The following is a 27813-nucleotide window of genomic DNA, read 5'->3' as shown; positions in this document are numbered from 1 at the left end:
TAACGTTGGTGCAGAAAAGCCTTTGCTTATGCAAACGAAGAAAAAGTCTGAACTGATGATTTCGTTTAGGAAGCTCTGAAAAGGCCTGCAAACTATGCAAATTGTAATTATTTATTATCAATGACTCAATCTAGGATTTAATTTTGTTGATTTCTAGGCCTATGTTGTTCAAAAGAAAATGTCTGAACTAAAATAAACAGAACCATGATCGGGATCTTTACAGGTCATCAGGCCATTTACATGTAATGCATACATTTTGAAGTCAGAAGGACAAAAATCTTTATACTAGGAAATCCACTGCGTGCTGCAATGGCAAACGGTAGATGGCATTTGCTGCTATTAATTACAGATTCAACGTTAATTTTTCACTTGCTAGTAGCAATTTGCGGTTGGCAAATAACCTAACTCAGAAAGACCGAGAAATCTGTACAGTTCTAACAATAATCAGAATAAATTTGACCCCCCCCCCCCCCCCAGAACGTACAACATTAAAACATCTTTACAATACTGACGCAAATTACAACATTGTAACCACAGCCTAATCATCAATTAAAAAAAAATGACAGTCGAAAGTTTAAATTTAGTGCCGCTCAATAAAGTGAAGGAACGTTGTAATAAAGACAAAACAAAACAAGGAAATATAGATTAAAGATGTTAACCTCTTTAACTAAAGTTGGGAATAGGGGGATCGCGATCGCCTGTGCTAAAGCAAAGTAATCGGAAGATTTATAACAATCTAGAGATCAGAGAGGGACCATGCCGCCCGTCTTCCTCTCTCCCCCTCTCTCCCTCTTTCTCTCGGCCATGAGCAGGTCTTCTCCTCCTTTAGATTGATTTCTCATAATTAACTCAGTGTGTTCATCGATCTTTGGCGCCACTGCCGCGAGATCAGCAACCTCATTATTTCCACATTAACCTCGAATAATCCGAATAAAATGTTACCACGTTTAATAACAATTAGACTCAGGGTATTTACAGAAAAGCCCGCAGCCATTAGTTGCTCTGCGACGCTTTCATTTGAAAATGCAAATTTAGATTTAGTTTCAACCCCCTCCTCCGGTCGGAATATCTCGCTTTTGCTTTTGTGACCATTTCTGTGCTAAATTATGTCCAGATTTTTAAAAAAGTAATAAGGTTTGATTTCTCTATAAAAGTACAGTGTTCATTTGTACAAATTCACCATCAAATCAGTAGCAGAATTAAAAAGTTAATGAGTCGGTAGAAACAAACATCCTCCCTGAGGTCAGTCGGCAACATGTCAATCTGTAGCATCTTCATTCGAGACGGCTTTTTAATTCATGTTTAAATTAAAAATGCAAAAATAACATGTACCTCAAATGTCGACCTTGGTGAGAAAATATCTAATTAAATCTAACAATTTCTCCCACTAAAATAAATAAATATGGATGTGTTGAAGAAAAAAACCCGAATCAGTTTCAGGTAGATGATGGCGACCGGAAACTCCACAACATGAAAATAAAAGTTTAAGATGACATAATAGAGTAATTCAGGGGTGCTCAGAGGCTGCTCAATGACAGCCGCCCCCCCCCCCCCCCCCACACACACACACACACAAACACACACACACACACACACAGAGACACACACCACCATGCGTTTTCGGCACGTGCACTAGGCCCCAACGACAAAGACAAACGGCCCCCGTCCATCTGGCTTTTCAGAGGCATGAAGAGGGGGAAGAAAGGGGGGAGACAGAGAACCAAACGCAGGTGAGGGATGAAAAGCGGTGGTGCAGCGGTACAACAGCCGGGTTCAGCAGGTTCCAACCCCTCTGGACAGCAGCAGAAATATTCCCGAGCTTTAAAAGAAACTTTAATGGCTTTTAAAGCCAAACAACTCCGGTTAATGAGACGAAGCTGCTAATCACAATCACCTCTGATCTGTTCTGAAGACACTTCTATAACTTCACACACTCTTTCAAACCATAACCCCTCTGTAGCTTCGCTGTTTCCATGGCAACGGGATATAGACGCCAAACAGAAAAAGAGGTCGCGTCTGCGTTCATTGATGAGGCTCGTGGCAGACATGAAACTGAAAGGAAAATATACATTTGATGTTCAATTTTGATGTAATAGTGTGAAAGTGGTGAAGGAAGTAATAACTTTGTAATCAAGTGCGTAGACTAGTTTTATGTTATCCAAAGTCTTGTGGATACAGCCAGCTCGTCTAGGAGAGCGCCATCGTGAATAATTGTGAAACAATTTAAACAAGCGTGCTCAAGTCGATCTTGAAAAAAAGATCTACTCTCCCACGAATGTTTCCTGGTCTAAGTTTTGCTCCAGACAGGTTTCTGCCACAGAAAAGAGCCAAGTGTCTGCAGTGGAATTGTAAACTGCAGATTTATTGGCAAGTAAGATGAGCCTCCAACAATAAAACAGAAGGACACTTGTCCATGAAAAATATTTCGAACTCATTTTTAAAATCATGATGATGATTGGTCGATCTACTCACTTTGGTTCCTCTCATGGCAGTAACTTAAGGAGGACTTCTTGCGCCACCGTCTGGTTAAAAAGCCGAGCTGCTGGAGTAGGTCAGGTATTTACTGTCAGTAAAGGTTTTTATTTTTAATTACGTGTTTGGTTCTTCTAAAATGTATAATTGTATTTCATTTTTAAAGTAAATCAATAATAAAGGAATACTTATTCCAGCACAAATACTTGAGTAAGCCCATGTTTATACAGTAAAAAACTCACACAGCATGATTGTCCTGCTGGAACAATGTGCATGAAGACACTTTTTATGTTATTTTATGTTTTATGTGTTCATCCTGCAGGATAATCTACCTGCTATGGGAGGTTTCTCCTTGGATTTTCAGATAGACTCATATTGTTTGTTAAGGTTTTTTTTTTTAATGCGGATTTTTAAGAGATAACATTTTTCTGAAAAACTGATATGTGGTTACTGGAGCTGCACAAGGACCTTCCTGATAACCCCGCAGTGGCCATGGTGAGTATTAGAGAGGAGGGTGCTGTGGATGGGTGGTTTGATGGCGGGGAGTGTGTTGTGCTGAGAGATCGCCTTTACTTGGATTCATGACTTCAAGATCCTATTTGGTCCACTGGCATAAAATGTGAGAAAGAAAAAAAACGAACTCTTGGCATGGTGCTGTTTGGCCTGATAAGATGAGTTGGATGTGAATTTGTAGAGTGAACCGGAGACTGATGAGAATCTCTTCTGGACACGGAGGCATCCTGTTCCATTTCACAGAAATACACAACAGGGGTGACAAAATATCACTGAAACCTTTTAGCTCAATATTACCATGAGATGTTTGAGAATGCTCAAACAATTTTCAGGATTGTAAATATATTGTAAATTGAATTGTAAATATAGGAAGATTGCCTTGCAATAATGTAAGGTCAGCTGATGCATATAAACACAATTCTTCTGCTTATTCTAATTAAAACTAATAATTTATTTCATTGTAAACTGCCAGGACCATCTAAAAGTGTCCATTTATAACAGAATTATGATAGATGACATAAATCACATCTCATGACAGCAAAATGTTCAAACCAATTAGTTTTACATTCCTCACTTTTTAATAAAATTGCATCTTAATTTTGGTTTATGGCAATAAAATATATGTAAAATTGATGCATTAAGATATAAATGTATTCTATATTTTAACTTAACTCAAATAATTTGTAATGAAAACTGAAACTCCAAACTAGGATCAGATAAAATCTATTGAAATTAAAAACCTCTTTTCCATAGCAGACTTGGATAAGATAGATTTTTTAATAACCAATCACTTTTCAGTGAGTGAAAATGATCCAAAGTCATGAAAATATTTCAAAGCAAACTGGAAGGAATCTGCATTATTGTTGTCTTTCAAGCTGTGTGTATCAGAGTGTGTGAATCGTGTGCATGAGGGTAATGTGGACATGACGTCATATTTAAATGATTATCGTCAATCATTTGAATTAACATCTTTTGTTTTGAGTGTTGGGTTGTAGTTTCATATAGAGGAGACCACTATTTATTATTTAGGTGGGCTCTTAAATAGTCACATACACAAGTGGATGCGCGTGTGCACACACACACACACACACACACATACAAACACGCTACACAGCACCATTCATTATTAACACACCCAATATAGCTGGAATCAACCACCCCCCTGGACCTTCCCTTTGACCCTGCGACCTAGGCGCCATGGCAACCCTCTGACCCATCTTGCTGTTGCTGTGGTAACGACCTTGGAGCATGTCTGACCACTACCCCCTCCCTTCCATCTCTCTCTCTCTCTGTCACACACACATAACCAGACACGTGTGCCCTCGCTTCACGCCAAGATGAGGCCCTCCGATCGATATTCTATCACACAGAACAGTGGAGCGAAAGAGAGGAGGCCAAGGGCCAGCCAGATTACTGGGAGGATGTGGGGGGGGGGGGGGCAAAAGAAAAGCTGGGAATGTGTGTGCATGTGTGTTTGTGCCAGAGGAAATGAAAAAGGTTTTAGGGAAGGTAGAAAATATGTGCTGAACAAAAAAGGTTAGTGTGCTGGTGTAATCAGGAAGGAGATTAAATGAAGGTGTGTGTGTGTGCATGTGTGCATCATTGTGAGTCAAGTGGAGCCGCACTGCTCGAAGGCTTCTCCCACCTTATTAAATCAAATCAAATCAAATCAATCTTTATTTATATAGCGTCTTATACAATCAAAATTGCTTCAAGGCGCTTTCCAGAATCCCAGGGCCTAACCCCAGACAAGCAACAGTGGCAAGGAAAAACTCCCCTTTAGCAGGAAGAAACCTTGAGCAGGACCAGGCTCATGAGGGGGACCCTCCTGCTGATGGCCGGCTGGGTGAAGAGAGAGGAGAGGGAGAGGGAGAGGGAGAGGGAGAGGGAGAGGGAGAGGGAGAGGAGAGGAGAGGAGAGGAGAGGAGAGGAGAGGAGAGGAGAGGAGAGGAGAGGAGAGGAGAGGAGAGGAGGGAAGAGGAAACCATGACCCAGTGGGGTGACAGAGGCCTGTCAGGTGATCATGTTTCCGGACCCCGGCAGCCTTGGCCTATAACAGCATAACTAAGATGTTAACCTAATGATTAGACGACCCCCTAAGTATGATAATCTGTCTGTCTATGATAGTAACTGGAACTGCAGAATTAGTAACAATAAGTTTTTTCAAAGAGGAAGGTTTTAAGTCTGATCTTAAAAGTAGCGATGGAGTCAGCCTCCCGTACCTGGACAGGGAGCTGGTTCCATAGCAGGGGGGTCTGGTAGCTAAATGCTCGGCCCCCCATTCTACTCCTAGAAACTCTGGTAACCACAAGTAGACCAGCATTCTGAGAGCGGAGCGGTCTATTGGGCTGATAAGGTATCACTACCTTCTCCAGGTAGGATGGAGCTAAGCCTCTGAGGACCTTGTCTGTCAAAAGAAGGGTTTTAAAAATTATTCTAAATTTAACAGCCAATGAAGAGACGCCAGTACAGGTGATCTCTTTTGTCAATACCTGTCAGAACTCTGGCTGCAGCATTTTGGTTAAGCTGGAGGCTTCTTAAAGAGGAGTTTGGACACCCTGATAATAAAGAGTTACAATAGTCCAGCCTGGAAGTAACAAATGCATGGACTAACTTTTCAGCATCGTGCCGCGTCAGTAGCTTCCTGATCTTTGTGATGTTCCTCAAGTGAAAAAAGGCACTTCTAGAGACTGTTTTAATGTGTGAGTTGAAGGAGAGATTTTGATCAAAAGTTACTCCTAGATTCCTCACAGAGAGACTAGATGATAATGAGATACCATCTAGAGTGATCATGTGATCTAATCTATCCCTGAGAGGTTCAGGACCAAACACCATGACCTCAGTTTATCCTGAGTTAAGGAGTAGGAAATTTGAAGACATCCAGGACTTTATGTCTTTAAGACAGGTCTGAAGCTTCACTAACTTCTCTGTCTCCTCTGGTTTCATGGATAAATAAACCTGAGTGTCATCAGCATAACAATGAAAATTTATCCCATGCTGCCGAATATTGTTCCCTAAGGGAAGCATGTACAAGGTGAAGAGGATTGGTCCAAGTACAGAACCTTGAGGAACCCCATGACTAACCCTACTGTATGAAGAGGGAACACCATGGACATGAGCAAACTGGTATCTATCAGATAAGTATGATCTAAACCAGTCTAGTGCTGTCCCTTTAATCCCAATCACATGTTCCAGTCTATGTAACAGGATGCTGTGATCAACTGTATCAAAAGCAGCACTGAGGTCCAGCAGAACCAGCATAGAGACCAGTCCATGATCTGAAGCTATGAGAAGATCATTAGTAACTTTAAGAAGTGCTGTTTCTGTGCTGTGATGAGCTCTAAAGCCTGACTGAAACATCTCAAACAGGCTGTTTCTCTGCAGGTGCTTCAGTAACTGAGTCACCACAACCTTCTCAAGAACTTTAGAGATAAAAGGAAGGTTGGATATTGGTCTATAATTTGCTAATACGTAAAGGATCCAGTGATGGTTTTTTAAGCAACGGCTTAATCACTGCCACCTTGTAGGACCGGGGTACATAACCTGTCACTAAAGAACAATTGATCTGGTCCAGGATAGAGCTGCCTGTCAATGGTAAAACATCTTTCAACAGGTGTGTTGGGATGGGATCTAAAAGACACGTGATGGTCTTGGATTTCTGAATTAGCGATGACGCCTCAGAAAAATATATAGGGTGAAGGAGTTTAAGGGCTCGTTGGAGAACCTGTATGTTCCCACAGTCAGCACATCTGGTGATGGTCCAGTTGTTGGGATGGCCTGGTTAGCTTTCTCTCCGATAGCTAGAACTTTATCAGTGAAGAAGCTCATGAAGTCTTCACCACTAAGGGAAGAGGGGATACGTGGATCTAAAACACTGTGACTCTTGGTTGATTTGGCCACAGTGCTGAAAAGAAACCTGGGGTTGTTATAGTAACAGCTATTTGTTACTTGTTGGCGTGTTTGTGTTTTGTTAGTTAACTGCACGTCATGTGCAGTGTTGCATGTCAGAGGATGAGGTGCACAGTCAAAAACACAGGAAAATACCTATTTTTCACTTAGGAGACACAAATTGTAAAGAAAACATTGCTTAAGCTGGCGTGATCTTTATATCTTTAACTAATGGGAGATAGAGGTTGCTGAAGTCCATCCCAGCAGTCCCTGTTAGACAGGTTTGGGATCTGGTACCGAGCCGTCACTGCTAGTGGTCAGCTGGATTCGTTCCACATCGGGCAATGATTGGGCCCATGTAGGGGCCACATCTGGGTCATCACAGGGCTGCTATTCTTTGCAGCATCTGGGCCAAATAGATTAATACTGAAATATAAGTATTATTAAGAGTACCTGCACAGTTTTAGAGCATACAAATGATATATTTCTTCTTTTTTCATTTTCTTGTCTGCTTTATCCCATTGGGGTTCACCGGGAAGCTCCTGGAGCCTATCACAGCTGTGTTTGACCAAAGGCATGGTACACCATCATTGGATTAAAGAATGGATGAAAACTAATATAACAAAAAGACAAAAATCTAAAATAAATAAATAAATAAAATCCAGCATAAAAGAAAGTGAAAAACAGCAATAATGTCACTAAAGATGTTGTCACTATCCCTGTGTGTTGAGTGTCTGCATCAGCTGGATCAGTATCATTTGTCTTGTCAATAGGTTTCACAAAACACACACTCACACCCAATGCTCACTGTGTGTGTTTGTGTGAGAGAAATGTGTTATAACATTGGAAAAATTGAGAATGAAATGATCTTTCTCATTTTGTAAGTAAAATATAGAGCACACCCTCCCTTTAGATCAAAACCTTCCTGTTTGAGATTTTAATATCAGGAGTTCTGTAGCTACAGTCAGTTCAGCCAAACTAAAGTTTATAGTTCAGGGTGGTCTGACCCTTTATTATCATCTTAGTTATGCTGCTATTGGCTGATCGGTTTCAGAAACATGATCCACTGAGGTATCTCTCTTCTTATTGTTTCATGGCTACGTGTCCTAACTTCCTCTTCATACTTCTTTTTCTTGTTATAAAAATATATATGTGTGTATGTGCACAATATGTGTGTGGAACTCTGAATAAACCTTACTGCCCCCATGTGGCAAAAGTAGTAACTACGTTGTAAAAGTGGAGCGTAATTACATTAAGATTTTGAGAGGGAAAATTAAGTATTAAAATCCATAACTGTTCCTAACCTTAAAACAACTATCTAGAATACTACCTAGAACATGCAAACTGTTTGTTCTGGTAAACAAACAGGTAGATTATCTGATAGTAGATAATAGATGACCTAACAATCCTGCCATAAATATTTGCCAAGGCATCTATTTCTGCAGTGTGAACAAAAACAAAAGGAGAAATATCAAAGACCAAGCTGAAAAAAGAGAGATCCTTCTCATTTTATTTCATTTGATTTTTCGCTGCTGTTACCCCAGTTACAATGCATTGTTCCACATTTCACTGTTTTTAAATGAAATAGGAGAGAAATCTCTTTTTCCGGGAACACAGAAAGATTGAAATTTTGTTTTCTCACAGGTGAGGTTGGGAAAGGGTAGAGGTTGCAGGCAGGGGGAATGTGGGAGGCAGGATATGCAACGTGGGGGGGTGTTACAAGAATGATTCTACGCAGGGGCCAAACATAGACAGAGGCAGAGACTGGCAGGATGAGAGCTGTGGAGGCAAGAAGGGGAATAAGAAAAGTGTGTGAGAGCTGCAGAAGGTAGTGTGCTTTGTCATGTCTAATTTAAAACAAGCAGCTCTCAGACCCAATCTTAATAAAAATAATTTTGGAGTAGAAAAAAGAAACAACACCTTTGTTAAAACAACACAAACCAAAAGAACACGTGTGTATACATGTGCTGAAGGGGTGAATGAATTTTTATTTGTTCTGTGAAACTGTTTTGATTGGAAAGATAGTACAAATCGGAAATGGCAGCGGCAGGCTGGTAAGTAAAGAAATTTACAGAAAAGGAAAGGTGGAGAATGACAGTGGAGGTGTGGCAGCTGGATTTGGGCACTTCACACACATCGAGATGGAAGCTGCCATCTTTTTGCTCTACTCGGACAGAGGTCGCAATGAAATAATTAAGTTTCCGTCACACAAAAAGCATCGCCACAACTGTGCTATTACTGTGCTACAGAGAATAAATAAAGAATGGAAAGACAAGGCGCACAGAGAGACAGACAACCCCATTGCTAATCCTCTCTTCCACTGTAATTAGTCTTGTTGAAGTCTTCCCTGGTAATTTTTAAAAATGTTTTCCAGTAAATTTCAGGCTACACTACGTAAACATCCTTTTTTGTATAGTGAGGGTGGGTAGGACTGGGATGAGGGATGGAAGGAGGGGGAAAAGGTAGACAGAGAAGGAGGGATGAATTCAGGGGAGAACAAAACGATACTTTAATAGTAAGTCTCCTTTTCCACCCAACCTGCAGAGATGAAGAAGAGAGGACAAATTATTCATTGATCAACAATCCCAAGATTTCAAAATCAATCATCACCTAACAACTACATTTCCATATTTAAACTTTAAAAGAATAGTATTAAAAATATTCAATTTAAATGTATTCATATACACTATGACTTTTCTTACCCCCGGGATTTCGGCGAAGGATGAGTTTTCGGATTTCATCGTAAACAAAGATAAGGAAACTGTATGGGAAAGCGCAGAACCACCAGCTGGGCCTGAAGGAGAAAGATCTGTCTTTAGTCTTCTGCTTAGTATAAAGAGCCAAATAAGACATGCCATGTGTTGGAATTAGGCCTGGAGTCGGTTATATTACTTACTTGAGTGGGTACATGCGTAGCGCCACATCCATGCCAGGGCAGTAGGACAAGAAAGCTGCCAGAGCTGTTTCCTCAAACAGGCCAAAGATCAAAATTTTGTTCCTGTCAGAAATAATTGATAAAAAACAGGTTTATTCTGTTTGTTTTGTTCCTCTGCCATCAGATAACTGGCTTCAGGTAATGTATAAACATAATGTCAAGCATCAGTGTATCGTATCAGATTACCATGATCCTCAATGATCTATTATCCATTATCCATTAACCTTGTTTATGCAGCACTCTACATATTCAGGGGCAATGAATTTCTTGCTTCCTTTTATTTTTCCTTTCCCCACCAGGCACTAGGCTGCCCTTTTCTACATCTACCCCCTTTTTCATCTCTACTTCTACAACATACCTTTAGCTATGACTGCAAAAACATAACCTCCAAACAGTGAATTTATCTACTGGGGCTTCCACTGCATTATCAGAAGGTGAAGCTCCACTTTCAAAGCATCTCTGTCCAACGGTAAAGAGTTTTCAGGGTAATATCTTTGATATTTAACTGATGGAGCTTTTCTTTCAACGTCTCGTGCCTATAATCCGTGTTACTCACCTCATGCCCTGCTGGAACACTGAGTTGCGCCTGGTCTTGCAGATGATGACATCGGCCCACTGCACCACCACGATACTGACGAAGAATGCCGTGTGGCAAGTGAACTCCACAATCTTGCGTTGCTCGTATGTCTGTGCAGACAGTCGGGCAGGGTAAGATGGAGAGGAGGCTTTTGGAATCCTATTATTAGCTTCAAAGAATTCTTTCAAAATAACCCCCATCCCTACCCATTGTTGTCCGTAGCTGTCCTCTAAGTCATTGACGGAACGGTCATCCCAGTTGAGCCGGATGCCAACGAGCACAGATGGCAGGAAACCATTTTCAGCCATGATGACAAAATAGGTGAAAAACCCACCGAGAGCTTGGATCATACCTGCAGAATGAGCCACAGAAATGAGGTTGCTTTGACAAAATAAACAGGATTTTCCTCATTGATTTGTTTTGGGCATTTCCTTCCGGGGGCCAACCGTCTCCGTCTCCCCCGTCTCACATTAATCAACTTCATTGCCTCTCTAACTTTGTCCATACATCTAGTTTTAGATCACCATCTGGGCCCTTTGCCTTGCAGTTCCACCATCAGCATCCTTCTCCCAACATAGTATTGTCCCTCCTATGGACATGTCCAAACCACCTCGGTCTTGTGTCTCTGGCTTCATCTCATCTAACATGCACTGTCCCTCTGATCAACTGTCTGAGCCTATCAATCTGCCTCAACAAACCTTTCTGCTTCCTAGCTTCTCCTTAGCGCCACTCTCTCTACTCCACACATCTAACCACCACCATGTACATCTTTTCTTTTATTCTTACAGAAACCTTTTTTTTATTACACATCACTCTTTTCTCCAACTGTTCCCATCTCCTCAAACATGAATCTTCACCTTTTTCCACACTCTCCACTGTGCCATTGCCTATACTCATCCCTGTGACTTCCTTGTTCCACTTCTAATACACATATATTTCCTCAGCTAACCTTCATACTGCTTGTCTAAAAGAGGGGGCTGGGAACTGATCCAGTACATTTCTCCTACATTTCACAGGCATCCTTGCGATCTCTAATATCTTATTGAACAGTAATACAGGAAAATCTACATCCACACCTCAACAATTCCACATGTTCGGGTGTGTCATCAGGACTAACTGCCTTTCCCCTCTTTAGCTTTCCCCTCTGTATTGACCAGCCTTAATTAACTTGCCAAACCTGAACAGGTAAAGTATTCTCTCCCTTTATACTGTCCAGCCTAGCCCAGTCTAGGAATGTACTCTGGTAGTAGGGGGAAGTGCCAGGACACCTTCAGAGCACTGTCAAGGTACAATCGACTTTGGTACTGACACCCCACCAAATGCTCGCATAGGGCCCTGCAATGAGCTAGGAACTCATTCAGGGGTGGACCCTGCCTTTGCCCATATGCATCTGGCATGGGCTCCAGCATCCTTCCCCATGACCCCGAAAGAGATAAAACGGTCAAGGAAGATAGAAGCAAAGAAAGAAAGAATTCAAATATTATGATATGCAGAACAATATACACGTACCAATCTGTCCATAGGCAATGCTGATGAGTCTCTCATTGACCAGTTTGTCCCTCAGTGGGTTCCTTGGCTGGCGTTTCATGATGTCACTCTCTGCTGCTTCATAGGCAAGGGAGATGGCTGGGACCTGATACAGATGATTAACAACTCAGTCAATCAGTATATGTTTAATGGAGTTCAAGATTTTCTGTTCTGATTCAATTGAAATGTTCATTTCTGCATTTGAAATGATTCACTTAAAAGCCATCCACTTTAATAGGCACCCCAATCAAAGTGCTTTTACATTAACTCCAATCAAATACCAGGAAATCAATGCATTTAGGTATGTAGATATGGACAAGGTGTCCTGCTGATCAAACCTAGCTTCAGAATGGGGGAAAAAGAAATGAGTTTAACTTAAAGTAGCAAGAGGTAAGAGGTTTTGGCGCCAACAGGTTAATATGAGTAATTAAAATACTGCTGAACTAAAGGGACCTTAGGTCCAAAAAAGAGAAAATTTTCAAGGGGCTCTCTGGGTGGAAAGGCTACTAACTACCTACTAACTAAAGTATACAGAACATGCCAAACCATAAGGCAGATCAGCTGAAGTCAGCAAAAGACCTGGGCACCATTGCTGTGAGCAAAAAACAGTAAACTGAAGCTACGCTTTAGCAGAATTGGACAATAGAAGATTGGAAAAATGTTACATTGGTAGACAGATCAACTTCCAACCAATCTGCAGCCACTATCATGTCAATCTATGAAAATCTTAATAGAGGGCTCCACCTCAGTCCCAATAAAGTGGTGAGTGTATAATATAAAATAAAAAAAAAGTAAGCAATATCAGAGGAGAGGGCGTGCTGTAGTGCTGAAGATCAGCATTGGTATGATTTGGTTTGGCTGATCACACCAGTGCTGATATTCAGCAGAACAGCACTCATGTGATCTTGCTTTTATACAAAAGTTCTACAAGCTTATTTGATTAGTTAACAGTAATAAGCGAGAAGAGATTATGATTTGTTTATTTAATCAATTACTGGCTGTCAACACAAATAGTTCAACTGCAACTGGACTGGAGGCAGGTTGTTGCCAGTAAATTAATAGTTATTAGAACACCTGTACGGTTATTAGAACACCTGTACAGTTATTAGAACACCTGTACGGTTATTAGAACACCTGTACAGTTATTAGAACACCTGTACAGTTATTAGAACACCTGTACGGTTATTAGAACACCTGTACGGTTATTAGAACACCTGTACGGTTATTAGAACACCCGTACCGCGGAGTGATACTGTCTGTAAGGCCCCAGTGCTGTTGTACCCTATATTAGCACACATGGACACATGTCCACTCACATTACTTGGTCAGAACTAAGTGTTGTCTAAACGAAAATAAATTGAAATATCTTACCATGTCAGTTCCGAGGTCTATACAAAGGATTGTAATGGTACCCAGGGGCAATGGGATGTTGACCAGGATGAAGAATAGGAATGGTGTGATCTCTGGGATGTTGCTGGTCAACGTATAAGCGATGGATTTTTTTAAGTTGTCAAAGATCAGACGCCCTGTAGGATGGAAATGAGGTCTAAATCAGATAAAATGCTGCTCACAAGTATCACAGTATCTACAGCTGCATGCAACGGCCACTTTAATTTAACAATCATTTGTATAGAGTGAAGCAAGTGAAAAACACACATTCCCTTTACATTTTAAACAAAACCTGTTGGGGCCATCCTGGTTTGATCTTTTGAAGGAAGGAAGAACTTTATTGCCAAGTAAGTTTTTTACACATACAAGGAAATTGACTTGGTGTTTGTTGTGTGCAGCGCTGACAAAAGAACAATAATACATTAAAATAAGAATAAAGATAAGGAAATATAAAAAAATATATATTTACAATACAATAAGCAATAAGCATATTTGAAGTCCAGTATAAGAAAGTGAAAAGTGTCTTGTGCAGGGTGATGGTGGTGTGGTGGAGGAGAGTGCATGGTGCTGCTATTTTTGACATCCATGCAGAAAATTCAAGCTGACTGGAAAGACCATAAAAAAACCTTCAGCTAGTATCTCTTTGAGGTATGTTTAGGTTCAATTTGTTTCATTTGTTGAAGCCTTCCTCTTTGCTTCCATTATTTATTTGAATATCTATCCTCTACCTGTGAAATGCTCCCTGTGTAATTGGCTGCAACACAACCCCAAAGCAGGATGGAGCCACCGACATGTCTAACATAGTTGTGCAGCTGTTGCTGAAAATTAGAGCAGTGCAGTACCACTCCACTGTCTGACACATCTACTTTTCTTTTGCAATCAAACTGGAATTCCAACATTCTTTTCTAGCGATGAGCAGTTTTATCTCATATTTTTCTTGCTTTTCCAGATATTATTTTGACCTTCGCTGTTTCTCTTAACTCCTTTTTCCTTGTCAACGGTGCCCAAATCAATCCCATAAATCAATATCTTTCTTCCGACCATACCCCCTTTGCAGTGCCCTGTATTTCCTGCTCTCTGTTACATTACTCTTCTTGTATCACTTACCTTCTTCCACTCCAGTCACAATGGAGGCAAAGTTGTCATCCAAGAGGATCATGTCAGCAGCTTGTTTGGACACATCTGAGCCAGAGATTCCCATGGCAACACCAATGTCAGCCTTTTTTAGAGCAGGGGAATCATTCACCCCATCCCCAGTCACAGCCACAATGGCACCCTGATAAAATAATACCAAGAGGATGTAGAGTTTATAGTTTTGCATCCAAAAAGGAAATTTGTGTTTGGTAGCTCAATGATTGTTGGGATTCTCATACTGTTAAAAAAGTTTATTTTAAATGGAAACATATAGCAAAATCTCAGCTGCTGATACCAGTTGCTTTTGCCGTTGACCATTTTTGGTATGTTGGATGATTGAAGATTGAAGAAACAAGACATAACGTCAATTTAACAATTAATTAACTTCAGAAACTGGGGCCCCAGTAGTGTTCTGCCACAACAGCTGGGCGCCTCCTCTTCATGCTGATCACTAGCCTGGTACCCTGGGGATATCAGAAGCCTAAAACATGAGTCAGCAGCAGGATTAGCTTATTGGCATTGGCAGAAAGGTTTTGGCAAAATTTTAATTTAATTATATTTAAATTGGAACCCGCATTCTCAGCACAGCTGCCCATCCCACAGATAGGTTTCTTATAAATGTGGCACAATATAAAAAACTTTTACAGACTAAGATTTATTACCAGGGAGCATTCAAAACATATGCAGACACGTTCATGAAAATGTGCACAGTACCTGTCTCTGGCAGCCTTCCACGATGATAAGTTTCTGCTGTGGGGAGGTCCTGGCAAAGACAATTTCTGTATGGTTACTCAAAATATCATCCATCTGCTCCTGGGAAAGGTCCTTCAAATCTGTCCCATGGATCACACAGGCTTTGGCATCCCTACGCAACACAGAGAAAACAAAATATTCTGATGACGGTAAATAAATGTATATAAGTATTCCTAAATTTAAGCCTGGAGTGGCCTATCAAATATGGCTGGACAAGTGTTGAGTTAGGACTCTGTCTTACCTGGGGTTGACCTGGCTGACAGGGATGTTGAGACGGGCAGCGATGTCTTCTACCGTCTCATTACCTTCAGAGATGATGCCTACGCCCTTTGCGATAGCTTTGGCTGTGATTGGGTGATCACCAGTCACCATGATAACCTGAATCAGAAAAGGAAAATGATCAGTAAAGAGACATTAAAAGTAAAGAGACATTAGGGTAAATCAGTGCTACCGTCCTTACAACCAACCTATTTTCTGATTCTAAATAACATTATTGAAATGTTCCTACCTTGATTCCAGCAGAGCGGCATTTGCCCACAGCGTCGGGTACCGCAGCACGGGGTGGGTCAATCATGGACATGAGACCTACAAAGCAAAGGCTGTCTGTCTGGAAATTCACATCATCTGTATCGAAGGCAAATCCTTTTGGAAATTTGTCCTCTGGCAGAAAGAGGTGGCAGAAACCTGATAACAGAAAAGAAAAGCCAGCACATCAACCACAATGATAGAGCACAAGATACAGGCTGTATCAACACTTCATGATGCTTTGTTTTTAAAAGGCTATGCCTTTCTCATCCTTACCCAATACTCTCTCTCCCAGTCCTCCCAGTTCTAGGTAGGCATTCTGGAAAGCATCTTTCATCTCATCATCCATAGGTTGCTCCTTTCCCTGTATCATGATTGTGGAACAGCGGTCAAGTATCCTCTCCGGAGCTCCCTTCATTACCAGGAGGTAACGGTTGTCACTCTCATCTTCGTTTTCATGAATCGAGAGCTTGTGGCAACAAATTTTTAGTGTTACTGGTAATTAAAAAATATAGCCACTTAAAAAAAAAAAATCACATTGCATTACGCGGATTCTTTTGTTAGTGGCACACCTGGTACTTGTTGGTGGAGTTGAAAGGAATCTCTGCTACTTTTTTGTTTTTATCCCTCATAGCTTTCACAGAGCCACAGGAGAGCTCAATGCACTTCAGCAGGGCTGACTCGGAGGCGTCACCGGCTACTTCACGCTTCAGAATGGGCAAAGCCTCCTGACCGGCCTTGAACACAGCACGGTTGCATAACGCAGCAATGCGAGCCAAAGACACCCATGTTGTGGAACTTTTGTCAAAGGAGGAGCCTGTATCAGAATCAATCAACAAATCAATTTAGAGATTTTATTTTTAACATTATTGTCATTAATATCATGGTTCTAGAATATATAGCAGTTTCGTTCATCAAAAGAAAATTCTCATTATAGTCATTTCTATACAGTATATACAGCAGGTTTCTTCAACATTTTTGTAGGTTCATAAAAAAATAATTAAATATTACAAGTACAAAATGGGCTTAAAACACCTTATTTTTAAGCTTAACTACCAGTGAAGCAGCATTTAAATGAGTAACCAGAAAAAGACGTGGAGGTCATTAACTGTCGGAGTGTGCCCTCCCTTTGCAGCAACAGCAGCCTTTACTGGGATTCCACAAGGCTTAGGAGTGCGTTTCTATTTTTTGACCATTTTTCACTCATTCACGTTTTTATAAAATTGGGCACAGAACTTTTGGAAAGTTGCCCATTTGTGTGTGTTGTTTGCCTCAGCATTGGTAAAAACAGGTGAGAAGGGTAAAAAAAAAAAAACCGCTAGTTGACATCTTTAGAAAAATCTAAATTTGCCATTTGTTTTCATATTTTTCCCTATGATGACCAACAGCATAATTAGAATGGAATATAAAACTGGACATTCCCAGACATTCCCATTCACAGCACCCCCAGAATCAAAAGGTTTCAGCCTGCTTGGATACTATTTATTTCTATGCCACCTGCTTACCAGTAGAGATATAAATTCTTATTCCCTCAGATTCAGGAGTGACAACAATTTGGTGCTCAATAACACTTTAACATGCCACCCACCAGTGACCAGAATTGAACCAACCATCTTCCTAATACCCGAGTGACCACTCCACCACCTGACCCACAGCTGCTTCATAGCTATATACTGTCAATGCTAAAAATGTGATTTTCATTAGCGGAGATTTGAAGCAATCTGAAAATAGAGATTAAAAACTGACCAGATTGGTCCTCTGTGGTGTCGGCCTCGTGGATCTGGTTGTCAAACCACATGTGGGCCACAGTCATCCTGTTCTGAGTCAGAGTACCAGTCTTGTCAGAGCAAATGGTGGAGGTGGATCCCAGTGTTTCCACAGCCTCTAAGTTCTTCACTAAGCAGTTCTTGCGGGCCATTCGCTTAGCAGTCAGGGTAAGACACACCTAAGAGTGGAAACAAAGGAAAGGTAAAAATAAAAATGAAGAAAGGAGGGAATGAAGTTTATAACAGCAGATTTAAGAAAAGCTGTGGTTTTCTAATAGAACAGTTAAACATATCCCAGGTGCCAAACCAGCATTTATCAATCAACAGCGCTCAATAGTAAGCAACCTGGAAATGTTTACCTGGAAACTGTATGTTAATTGCTTCTAAAAATCGAGCAAAATGCACTAAAATCAAATCAAGAGGAAATCAAGAGTGCAGAAATGCAGAGAGCACATGAGGCATGAATGAAATAGCGATGAAGCGATGAAGTGAAGCAGAGCAGCAGTGCATTGTGCCATCATGCCAATTATGGCACAGCCTCTAAAGTAGCCAAAGTCAAGCAGGGAGGCCAAATTCAACAACATTATGCTAATATCATTACATCAGCTAGCTGTCGTCATTGCAGACAGCACCGCAAGTGGCCTGGAAAAGAGAAACATATAAAATACATGAGACCTGCACAAATACATGGATCTGGAGAGAGATGAAGAGATATATACTGACAAAAATGCAAAACATCTCACCACAGAACAACAGAAACACATGGAATACAAATACCCACAACAACGTACACAGTCAGAGCAATAAACACTGAAAACCAGCACGTGCACAGAGACACAGGAAGCAGACACAAGACACGTTCAAACAGTTGCTAAGCTGAAAAACTTGGGAGAAAGCTGAAATAATGCTGCAAAGGTGTCTTTATTGAGAACATGTGTTTAAAATATAAATTACTCAGTGATCTCCACAGAGTCAAAAACTAATAAGTCCCACCCCACCAAAAAAATATATTAGAAAGTTAAAAGTTTGCATATTTAGATTTAATTTCTCTCTCACACACAGTTGAGTTGGTTCTACTCACAGTTACAGTTGCTAGAAGACCCTCAGGCACATTGGCAACAATGATACCAATGAGGAAGATGACAGCTTCCAACCAGGAGTATCCAAGAATCAGTGACAGGACAAAGAAAGACACGCCAAGGAAGACGGCCACGCCTGTGATGATGTGGATAAAGTGCTCAATCTCCTTAGCTATGGGTGTCTAAAGAGAAAATAACAATGCCCATGATCAGAAATTAAATTATTTGAACTTGCCTGTTTCTTTTTTTCAGCAATACCAGTAATTTTTTGAAAATGTGTTGATCACATCTCTTCCACAAATACGCTTTAAAAGGTAAATACAGGATGGATATGAATGAGTGTACTATACCTACTATAGTTCTGTTGCCACAAAATTACATTTTGTATAATGAGCACTAATAATATCAGGTACATTTTTACCTTATTTTTTACCAAAGTATTAGTACTTGTATCATTCAGCTTCTCTCTTCAAGCTTTGAACATCACTGGTAAGTCTATCATTAATAATACAGTTGTTTAAACTAAATAATGTAATAATATCATGTAGCTGGCAAAATACTACTTGAATAAAAGTGATCACCTAACAGATAATAAATTGTTTAACTGACAAGGTGAATTTGGTTTCTTTACCTGCTTTGTGACACACAAGACCAATCAATGAATGAAATGAAACACAGCACCTTGCCAGTCTCCAGGCCTGAAGTCAATGTAGCGATGCGTCCCATAACTGTGTGATCACCAGTGCACACCACGATGCCACGTGCAGTTCCTGGGAAAAGACAGGTTAGAAACTGTGGGCCAGATGAGGGCTCTTTTTGACTAAAAAAAACAAACATGTGTTTGCAAGTCAGTTTTGCCACAGTGGGAAGAATGGGGACAGTAAAGTGCAGTAAAAAATGCAGTGTGGGAAAAAGTCATATCTCATCGTCCGTATCAGTCAAAAGCAATGAAAGTGATAATAGTGATCACAGGGGTATGGTCCTACCCTCGACACAGTTGGTGGAGAAGAATGCAATGTTACGGGTCTCCAGTGGGTTATCATGGGTACAGTCAGGTGACCTGGTCTGGGGTTCAGATTCACCAGTTAGGGATGAGTTGTCCACCTGAATAGAAAGATACAAAAATCATTTATTCAACAGCTATGTGTAAAAGACAGAAAAAATGATTTAATCAGTCAGATTATTATAATACTAGTCTTCGTTTATGTATGAAAGTGGTTGCCATCACTGCTCAATACTTCTAGGATAAATTTTACATAATCCAGCAGAGGGCAACATTGTTGCATCAGCACCGACCTTATTCCCTCTAGTAGTGACATCAAGTGGGCTTTTTCTCGCAAAGACCTCCATTTTGCTGTCATTCAACAATACTAACGTCCCAACGGATCTCCATGTTCTTGTTTTTTTGGGACAGAAATATCAGTAATCTAGGAATGGTGTCAGGTTTTTTGTTTGTTTTTTCAAATAACAGTTAAACTCTTGAAAAAAAACAAAAAAAACGGGGAAACTCCACTATGTTTGGCAGAAATTAAATACTGCACATCTCCATAAAGACATCCCTACTGCAAATCACAGGAGGGGCAGCATCTTGCTGTCTTTCCACAGTATGTAATTCAGACCTGATCAGAGTGTGACAATTAGGATTTTTACAATAGAGCAGACGTACAGAAGTATTTTAAGATAAGGATACCAACCAAAAAAAGGGCTGCAGTGTTTATATAAAGGTAAATCTATAAACACAAAGTATTCCTGCAAATGCTCACTTTAAACACCCATAATATGAATCAGTTTTCATTTTGACAATAAAGACTCTTTTGGAAGTACAGTATATCGGGTCATTCTGGTGTCATCCATTTAGCTTCAGTCAGGAGGATTGTTACAACAAATTAAGTTCCTAAGCAGTGGTAGGAGACCTTTTCCTGGCCAATTACTACTATTGACTTATTCAAAATGATTTTTTCGAAGACATTGGTGTTCCATGAAGAAAGTGTTGGTGTGCGGAAGAAGTATTCTTGTATCTGCAGAAAACCTTGCAGCCATGAGAGGAGATGATGCGGAGGTCAGCTGGGATCCTGTCTCCTCCTTTCACCTCCACCAGGTCTCCTGCCACCACCTGCTCAGCATTGATCTGCATCTTTTCTCCCTCTCGGATAACCAGGGCTTGCTGGAATGAGAGATACAAAAAATCTTAATCTGGAAATGTGTAATGGCTGATTGGCAACATATTTACAGACAGAATACAGCATAACTGCAATAGATCTGCTCTCAGATGCCCTTAGATTAAAATTTTCTATTAAATTAACACACAAAATTATTGGGAGTCTCATACCTGAGGGACCATATTCTTAAATGATTCCATAATCTTGGAGCTTTTGGCCTCCTGGAAGTAGGAGAAGCATCCAGTGATGATGACAACAGCTGACAGCACAATTCCCAGGTACAACTGCAACAAGAGCAAAAGTTTCTCCATTAGACATTTCTTAAAAATAAACAGACAAAAAAAACACTGATTAAAACAAGATTAATCAAGATTAAGACATCTTGATTAAAATGAAGGAAATCATCATTAAATGGAATTTTTAGAGAAATGCATGGTTTCTTGGGTAAAGTGCAACTTTGAAAAATGAAACAATCTTAAAATGATTATTATTATACATTTTACTCTTTGGAGTCTCAGTCCATGAAAGCTCTCGATTTTGAGCTTTAAAGGTTGTATAAGTGATTCTGAATAAAAAGAAACATTCCCTAAAACAAAACAGAACCATCTGGCCCCTCCCCTTCACCAGCTTGAAACCTAACTGGTGCACACACACACACACACACACACACAGGCAGATTTCTCCAATGGTTCCCCAGCAGTGTGACATCGACTACAAATGACATTTCATTATCACCCATTCCCTTACGTTATCTCCTGCAGGTTCATCCTCTGTGGCAGCCTGGATGGCGTAGGCCAGGAAGCAGAGGATGGCACCGATCCACAGCAGAATGGAAAAGCCACCAAACAACTGACGACAAAACTTGACCCACTCGGGGGTAGTGGGGGGTGGAGTCAGGGCATTGGGTCCATCTCTGGCCAGATACTCTGCCGCCTTTGCATTGGTCAGACCCTTTTGAGGGAAACCAAAACAGGAGAATTTGAAGTGTGTAACATAAGATTTCACACCAGCTCAGTATTTTCATTGATAAATAGGATTTAAGGTATAGCCTAATGATGTTATATGCATGTGATCTAAATGTTCATTAGTGGTACCAATCATGCTAGCTGTGTCCCAAATTACACTCTATAGTGCACTAACAAGGCTGTGTGCTATGTACTGCACTTAATGTATCCCATAATGTATAGTGCAAAACTAACAATATATCCCATCATATATTCCATCCTTTGCAGTTGCCTGACAAGCAAGACATCAAGTCTTAGTGAGTGCAGTCAAACAACTCACTCTATAGTGTGTAAGTGAGTGGATTCAGACACAGCTGTTGTGTTTCAAATGATCATTATGAGTGACGGAATCACTCCCTACCAATGTACAACAGAGACATTTTAACAGTCATATTATATATTTTGGAAGCATACTTTTTTCTGTTGAAACTTCCTCAAAAGCTATTCTTAGATGGTATAATAAGCCTGCATTTTCTATTGGCATGTTTGTTAATATGTGCAGAACAAAAACGTATATTTTAAAAATGCAAAACCCCAAATAAAAAAAAAAGATATTTATTTCAAACAAATCCCTAATTAATTGCCTACCTACCTGGACAATATCAGTGCTGTATTTCCTGCAAACCTCTTCAACAGACATTCTGTGCTCCGTCTGTAAAGAATTAAAATGAACTTATCAGTTATCAGCTTCTAACTGTAATAGAATAAATAAAGGAAAAGTCATAAGTGCATCAATATTATTGGCTTTAGACATCATACTTTGTGTGTGTATGGTCTGTACATACTATAGGAACTTCCTTTTTGAGGTCATCCAAATCCTTTCCACCCTTCTTCTTGGGTGACTCCTTCTCATCTTTGTCTTGCGTGGTGGCCACGCGGTAGCTGTCTGACCGTCCGTACTGTAACAGCAACAACAGTAAATGGTTAAATCATAATTTGATCTTCTTCAATCAAAACATATTACTATGTCAAGGTAGGGCAGTAGGTTTAATACTGATTTCTTTTTTCCAAGCAATTTGCACCATGACCAAACCAATAGTCGTGACCTAAAAATGGAGGAATTTATGAAAGCATGGGCATATAATATTATTATGTACTTATACTTATTACTTATTATTATGTACTTGTAATTATTATGTATTTAATTGACAAAAAAAGACAAAATGTACAGAAAAATCACATCATAAATAAAGGGAAACAATATTTTATCCAGGTTCTTAAGCGTTAAGGACATGTGTAACCATGACTTTCACTCTGTAATGTGTGTATGTTTGTTGTGCTGCCATCTGTCAGGAGGTGTGGTCCTCCCTGGGCAGTTGTGTCTGGCAAGCCATCAGATTACTGCTGTTTACTACATGAACAGATTAACCCAGTGAACAAAAACTACGGTAATCCGCCTCCATCGTACACGCTCTTTCGTGGACAAACAGCTTGTCACTCCCAGTTTTCCATTCATTCATAGTCAGGAGAAAGAGATAGAAGCACAACACTACTGAGGACAGGAAAGGAAAAAAGAGAGAAGAGCAGGTGAGGACACCCAACCATGAAGCCAAACCAAGAAAGTGAAAAAGAGGGTGTCACTGGATCATAATTCTGTGCCATAGAGGCCCAGGTAAATTACATATGCTAGGTCTCTAGCAGCATAACTCAGGGTTGGACCACTCTAACACACTACGAGCATCAGCATTGCTGCAATAATGGCCATAGTTGCAGAATTACTGACGATAATCTTTCTCTAAGAAGGAGGTTTGAAGTCTAGTCCTAAAAATGGAGAGGGACTCAGCCACTTGTACCTGGACAGAGAGCAGGTTCCAGAGCAGGGAGCTAGAAGCTTGCCCCCCGAGTCTCATGTAAAAGATTCTGGGAGCCATGAGTAAATAGGCACTCTTTCAGCTGTCATGGGATGATATGGTGCTGTCAGGTTCTCTAAGGAGCTTGTAGGTTAGGAGAAGTATTTCAAAATCTAACCTGGATTTTATTGGCTGACAATGAAGAGAAGTATAGAAGAAATTTGGTCTCTATTGCCAATTCTTGTTGGAACTTTAGCTACAGCTTTTTGAATCAGCTGGAATGAAAAGTGGCAAACCTTTTCTATATGCAAATAAGATGACAGATCCTGGTCAAATATTATTCCAGGACTACCAGTTGCATTGTCTTGCAGTCACAGAAATAGAAATAGACAAATGACATATAGTTAGTGAAAGTGGCTATTTAGTCCATTTGGAACACAGCAGATGCAGTTTTGTTGTCTGTGTTAGCATTATTAATTAATTTAGTTGATAAAAGTGTCAATGGTATGCAACATCTCCTATAAAATTGCATCCAAAAAAGGGAACATTTTGAAATTAGACATGGATTCCAAGCTGCCATCTAATTCTCTGTTCTGTGAATCTCAAATCCCTCTGCACCCAGCAGACTCTCCTAGTAAGCTATTTTGATGAACAGAATGGTAAAAATCATTTTGTTGTCCAAATGATTGAGATGCACGCCAGTACCAGGATGAAGAAGAATCGCTCCCTCAAGTTTTTTTTAGAATCTTGGAACTGCACTGAGAGGAACTAACTGTTAAAATAATAGTCGTTGACAGAATGAGATTGACAAGATCTATGTTCAGTGAAGAGGGAGATGGGGGATGTGAAGCTGCCTAGCAACATCAAATCTACAATAGCCATGTACATAATTGAAGTGAACAGTGGGAGATGAAAAAGTGGGGGATGGGGTGTGAATGGGGATATTTTAAAGGACCACCTCGTATTAAGAGTCATCATGTAATGATGCTAACTCCATGTCTAACATGGTGATGGCTGCACCACATTGCTGTGATTGTTGCACACATTCAAAGGAAACTCAACAGAACTGGCCGATTCCTTAAACTTAAAATACTACATGGCAAATTACATCAACCTCAATTCTGAAATAACATTGAGCAAATGAAGACATTGATTGAACTAATAAGTTATTTTTGTCTTTTGACAGGCCTGACCTGGATGTTCAACTGGACAATAAGCTGGACTGGTTGGAAAACAAGGACACTCTTTTCAAGAAAGGACAGAGCACACTCGGACTCCATAGACGTCCAGCTCTACCTTGGATGACATCCATGCAGGGTAACCCCCTCCCTCCCTCCCCTCTATGAAACTCTGATTGTGCTGAGAACCTCTCCTGCAAAGGCGAAGTAGCACCACTCCTTCCTTCCCGCTGCTGTCAGACTCTTCAATCAACAACTATGACAGTGTGGACTCATAACTGGACTCATAACTACTCAGTGCAAAGATTCACCCATCTACCTCTGACTTCATTCCAAGGATGTTTATAATACATTCATCTACCTGTTGTTACTGCCATAATTTGAACAATCTCCACTATAATTAAACATAAAATCTAAGAAATAGCAGGATCCCTTTAAGCCTTAACGTTAAGCTAGTCTTCATCTGTACCACATACAGTTAGATTTAATTATTATTTAGCATACTTTATTTCTTGTAAAAATGCAATATTTATTGTATGGAACTTTTATTGTTGATCTGCAGATGTGAAGTTTTTTTTTAAAGATATCCTTTATGTATTTGCTGCATTAAATCAAATTCAATAAGGGACATCAGCAGGGGCACTTTTATCAAGGTAACTCACCATAAAAGCATCTTTTTCCCTCTTGTTCAGCCTGACCCACTCCCATTCTTCCTGGATCCTGGTTGGTTTTTCCCTGGCGACTGTGCCTCCCTGTGATGCTTTGTGTCTGATCTTTTTACCTGCTCTCACCAAACCAATGACTGAATACTCAGGCAACAGTCCAATTAACAGGCCAGTTCAGACCCCCCCCCCCCCCCCCCCCCCCCACACACACACACACACACTGACTAATGTCCATTTCACATCTTCTATCGCCTCATATTTTCAGTCGTATCAAGTTGCACATCGCACCATGAAATCCCATGCACACAAACACCCTTTAGGCAATTTAGTGGACAGCATGGCAAACGGTGACATAGCAGCACCGTTTCCAAAGCTTAGCCTGAATGCTGAGTTACGCCCATCCCCCAAACCCAGATGTGGGGCAGGGGCAGGACTACATGCTCCAGTATGCGCTCACATAGTTGAAGAGCCATGCACACCAAAAAACATGGTACAAAACAGACATGGGATAAACAATATATTTCAATATGACTGCATAAATAGAGAAAGACATTTATCAATCAAAGATGTTACTACTCAGAAAGGAAAGAGAATTTTTCAGTATGACATCATAGAGCCTAAATTGCACGATGACAACATCATGGCCTGAGAGATTATTTTTTATTTATTTTAGGTTGCAGTTTAGAGAAAACTGTGAAGCCATCTGCAGTCATAGAAAGGAGAGAGGAGAAATCTTCCCGTGGCTGCAGAACCATTTTGCTGCACCTTTTGCATGCGGATCAGACCTCTGCTACCTTTGCAGCCACATAGTCCCAGCAAGACTGTCACGTTTCATTGGAACGCAGCAAACAGCCAAGGGGGAAAAACCCCTATATGTGTCTATCAACAGGTCTAAAATAATCGCGCATGTTCAAGTTGTGGATTTGCCAGGTGGTCCAGACAACGCCTGCACGATTCTAAAGGAATTGCACTTGGTTTTATAGACTGGTTAAAGAATCAGCACATCTTTGTGGTAACAGTACTGCAGTTCAACCATGCTCAGCGAATAAAACAACGCCTTCCATTCGTTTCTTTCCAATTAGTCATCGTTTTGCTACAAAGCGCCATCTCTCTATTCTATCTCTCCCGTATGAAGCATGTAGTCTGCGGTTCATATATGACGGTGCAAGCGTCCGGTTGCGTGTTCGAATATGACAGCCTGAGATCGGCAGCATCTCCGCCGTTACTGTAACTGATGCGAGACCGTAAATGTCCATTTCATTCAGGGAAAACGGGCGTCATGACTGTTGAATGTCACAGTGATTATTAAATCAAAAATGTTTAATTTCATTGACTATAACTATAACGTCAATCGTTTAAATAAATACATCTCAAGTAAACGTTAATACCATCCCAACATGTACACAAACACATGCAATACTGTTGAAAATCGTTTCTGCTTGACGCTTGTCTTGAATCCAAATTACGATTTTGGAAAAATGACATGCTCGCCTTATCCGTGACGCCATTAAAAATGATTAGAACCGACGCTTAACCATTAAAGACGACCACTTACCCCCATTTTGCCTTCGTCAGTCGGTTCTCCTCAGAGATGATTCGCTTTCGGGCTGAGCTCAGTGACAGTAAGTGGATACAGGCGGGAAGAGCCGGGACGGCAACTGGCGCCTCCTGAAGGGAAAAAAATGGCGCCTTTATTGGGCCAATAACGCAATATTCTTACAGGAATTATAATTGCTTCATTCATATATTCAAATGAAAGAACATTCGGTGTTGGAGAAAGCAGACTTTCATCACTTGTGAAACCTGATGCTAGAGGAGCGTCGACCTGCATCCAGCAGGCGCTGTTGTCAACTCCTCAATAAGGAAAGTCGCCATTGGCTGACCGAGTGACGTCATCAACGAAGCTGGACGTTTTTCAATACACATACTGTATTTTAAAAATATGTGTGTAAATGCTGTAATAACGGGGAAGAATAACATAGACGACCCAAAAAGAACAAATGAACAAATTTTGAAATGCAAGTTCGTTGGCAACTGTCTGTGAAAGAAACAAGAAATTTTGAACAGATTTTCATGACATTTTAAGACAATAATAAGTGGCCAAGGGAAGTTTGGAGATGTACTGGATTCCCGAGGGACTTTGACCTTTAATTTTCCAAATATCACAGGGAGGGGGCTTTGATCACAAATTATAAAATAACCCACTGTGCTCTGCAACCGTGTTTATCTGTTTTGTTTTTGCCATTGTAATGGTAAAATTACTAACGCCAATGCTTTATACTATAAATCCACATAACCCAATGTTGCACTTGCTGGTGAAACATGAAATTTAATGAAAGACTTTTATGTAGGTTGGAATTGCTAGCGCTACACCCTATCTCCTTTATCCAGGCTTTATCCTACCTCTTGACCTTCCCCCTCATGCATATACGTTCAGGAGCCCCTCCCCCACCTTCAAA

At 40.5% G+C, this 27813-nt stretch overlaps 1 protein-coding gene across 2 annotated transcripts; it reads right to left on the bottom strand.

Annotated features, from left to right (window-relative positions):
• Window positions 1-8352: 8352 nt before the first annotated feature.
• atp1a3a (ATPase Na+/K+ transporting subunit alpha 3a) lies at window positions 8353-27207 on the bottom strand. 2 transcript variants are annotated; one of them, XM_003968807.3, is made up of 23 exons: window positions 26910-27207; window positions 22507-22620; window positions 22314-22373; window positions 21465-21668; window positions 20888-21001; window positions 20588-20722; window positions 19545-19662; window positions 19240-19328; window positions 18561-18740; window positions 17460-17658; window positions 16286-16530; window positions 15990-16182; window positions 15697-15872; window positions 15430-15566; window positions 15150-15300; window positions 14409-14577; window positions 13284-13438; window positions 11895-12018; window positions 10592-10737; window positions 10365-10495; window positions 9770-9871; window positions 9576-9667; window positions 8353-9411 (listed from the first exon to the last, which is right to left on the bottom strand). In XM_003968807.3, exons 1-23 carry the CDS (start codon window positions 26913-26915, stop codon window positions 9383-9385), a joined length of 3069 nt encoding a protein of 1022 aa, XP_003968856.1. In that variant the 5' UTR covers window positions 26916-27207; the 3' UTR covers window positions 8353-9382. The 2 variants fall into 2 exon arrangements, with proteins under 2 accessions (XP_003968856.1, XP_029701143.1); XM_029845283.1 differs by lacking the exon at window positions 26910-27207 and adding an exon at window positions 25352-25526.
• Between the last annotated feature and the right edge of the window lie 606 nt (window positions 27208-27813).

The sequence above is a fragment of the Takifugu rubripes genome, chromosome 12, assembly GCF_901000725.2.
Source record: "Takifugu rubripes chromosome 12, fTakRub1.2, whole genome shotgun sequence".
NCBI lineage: Eukaryota > Metazoa > Chordata > Actinopteri > Tetraodontiformes > Tetraodontidae > Takifugu > Takifugu rubripes.
This window is presented reverse-complemented; position numbering and strand designations above follow the sequence as displayed.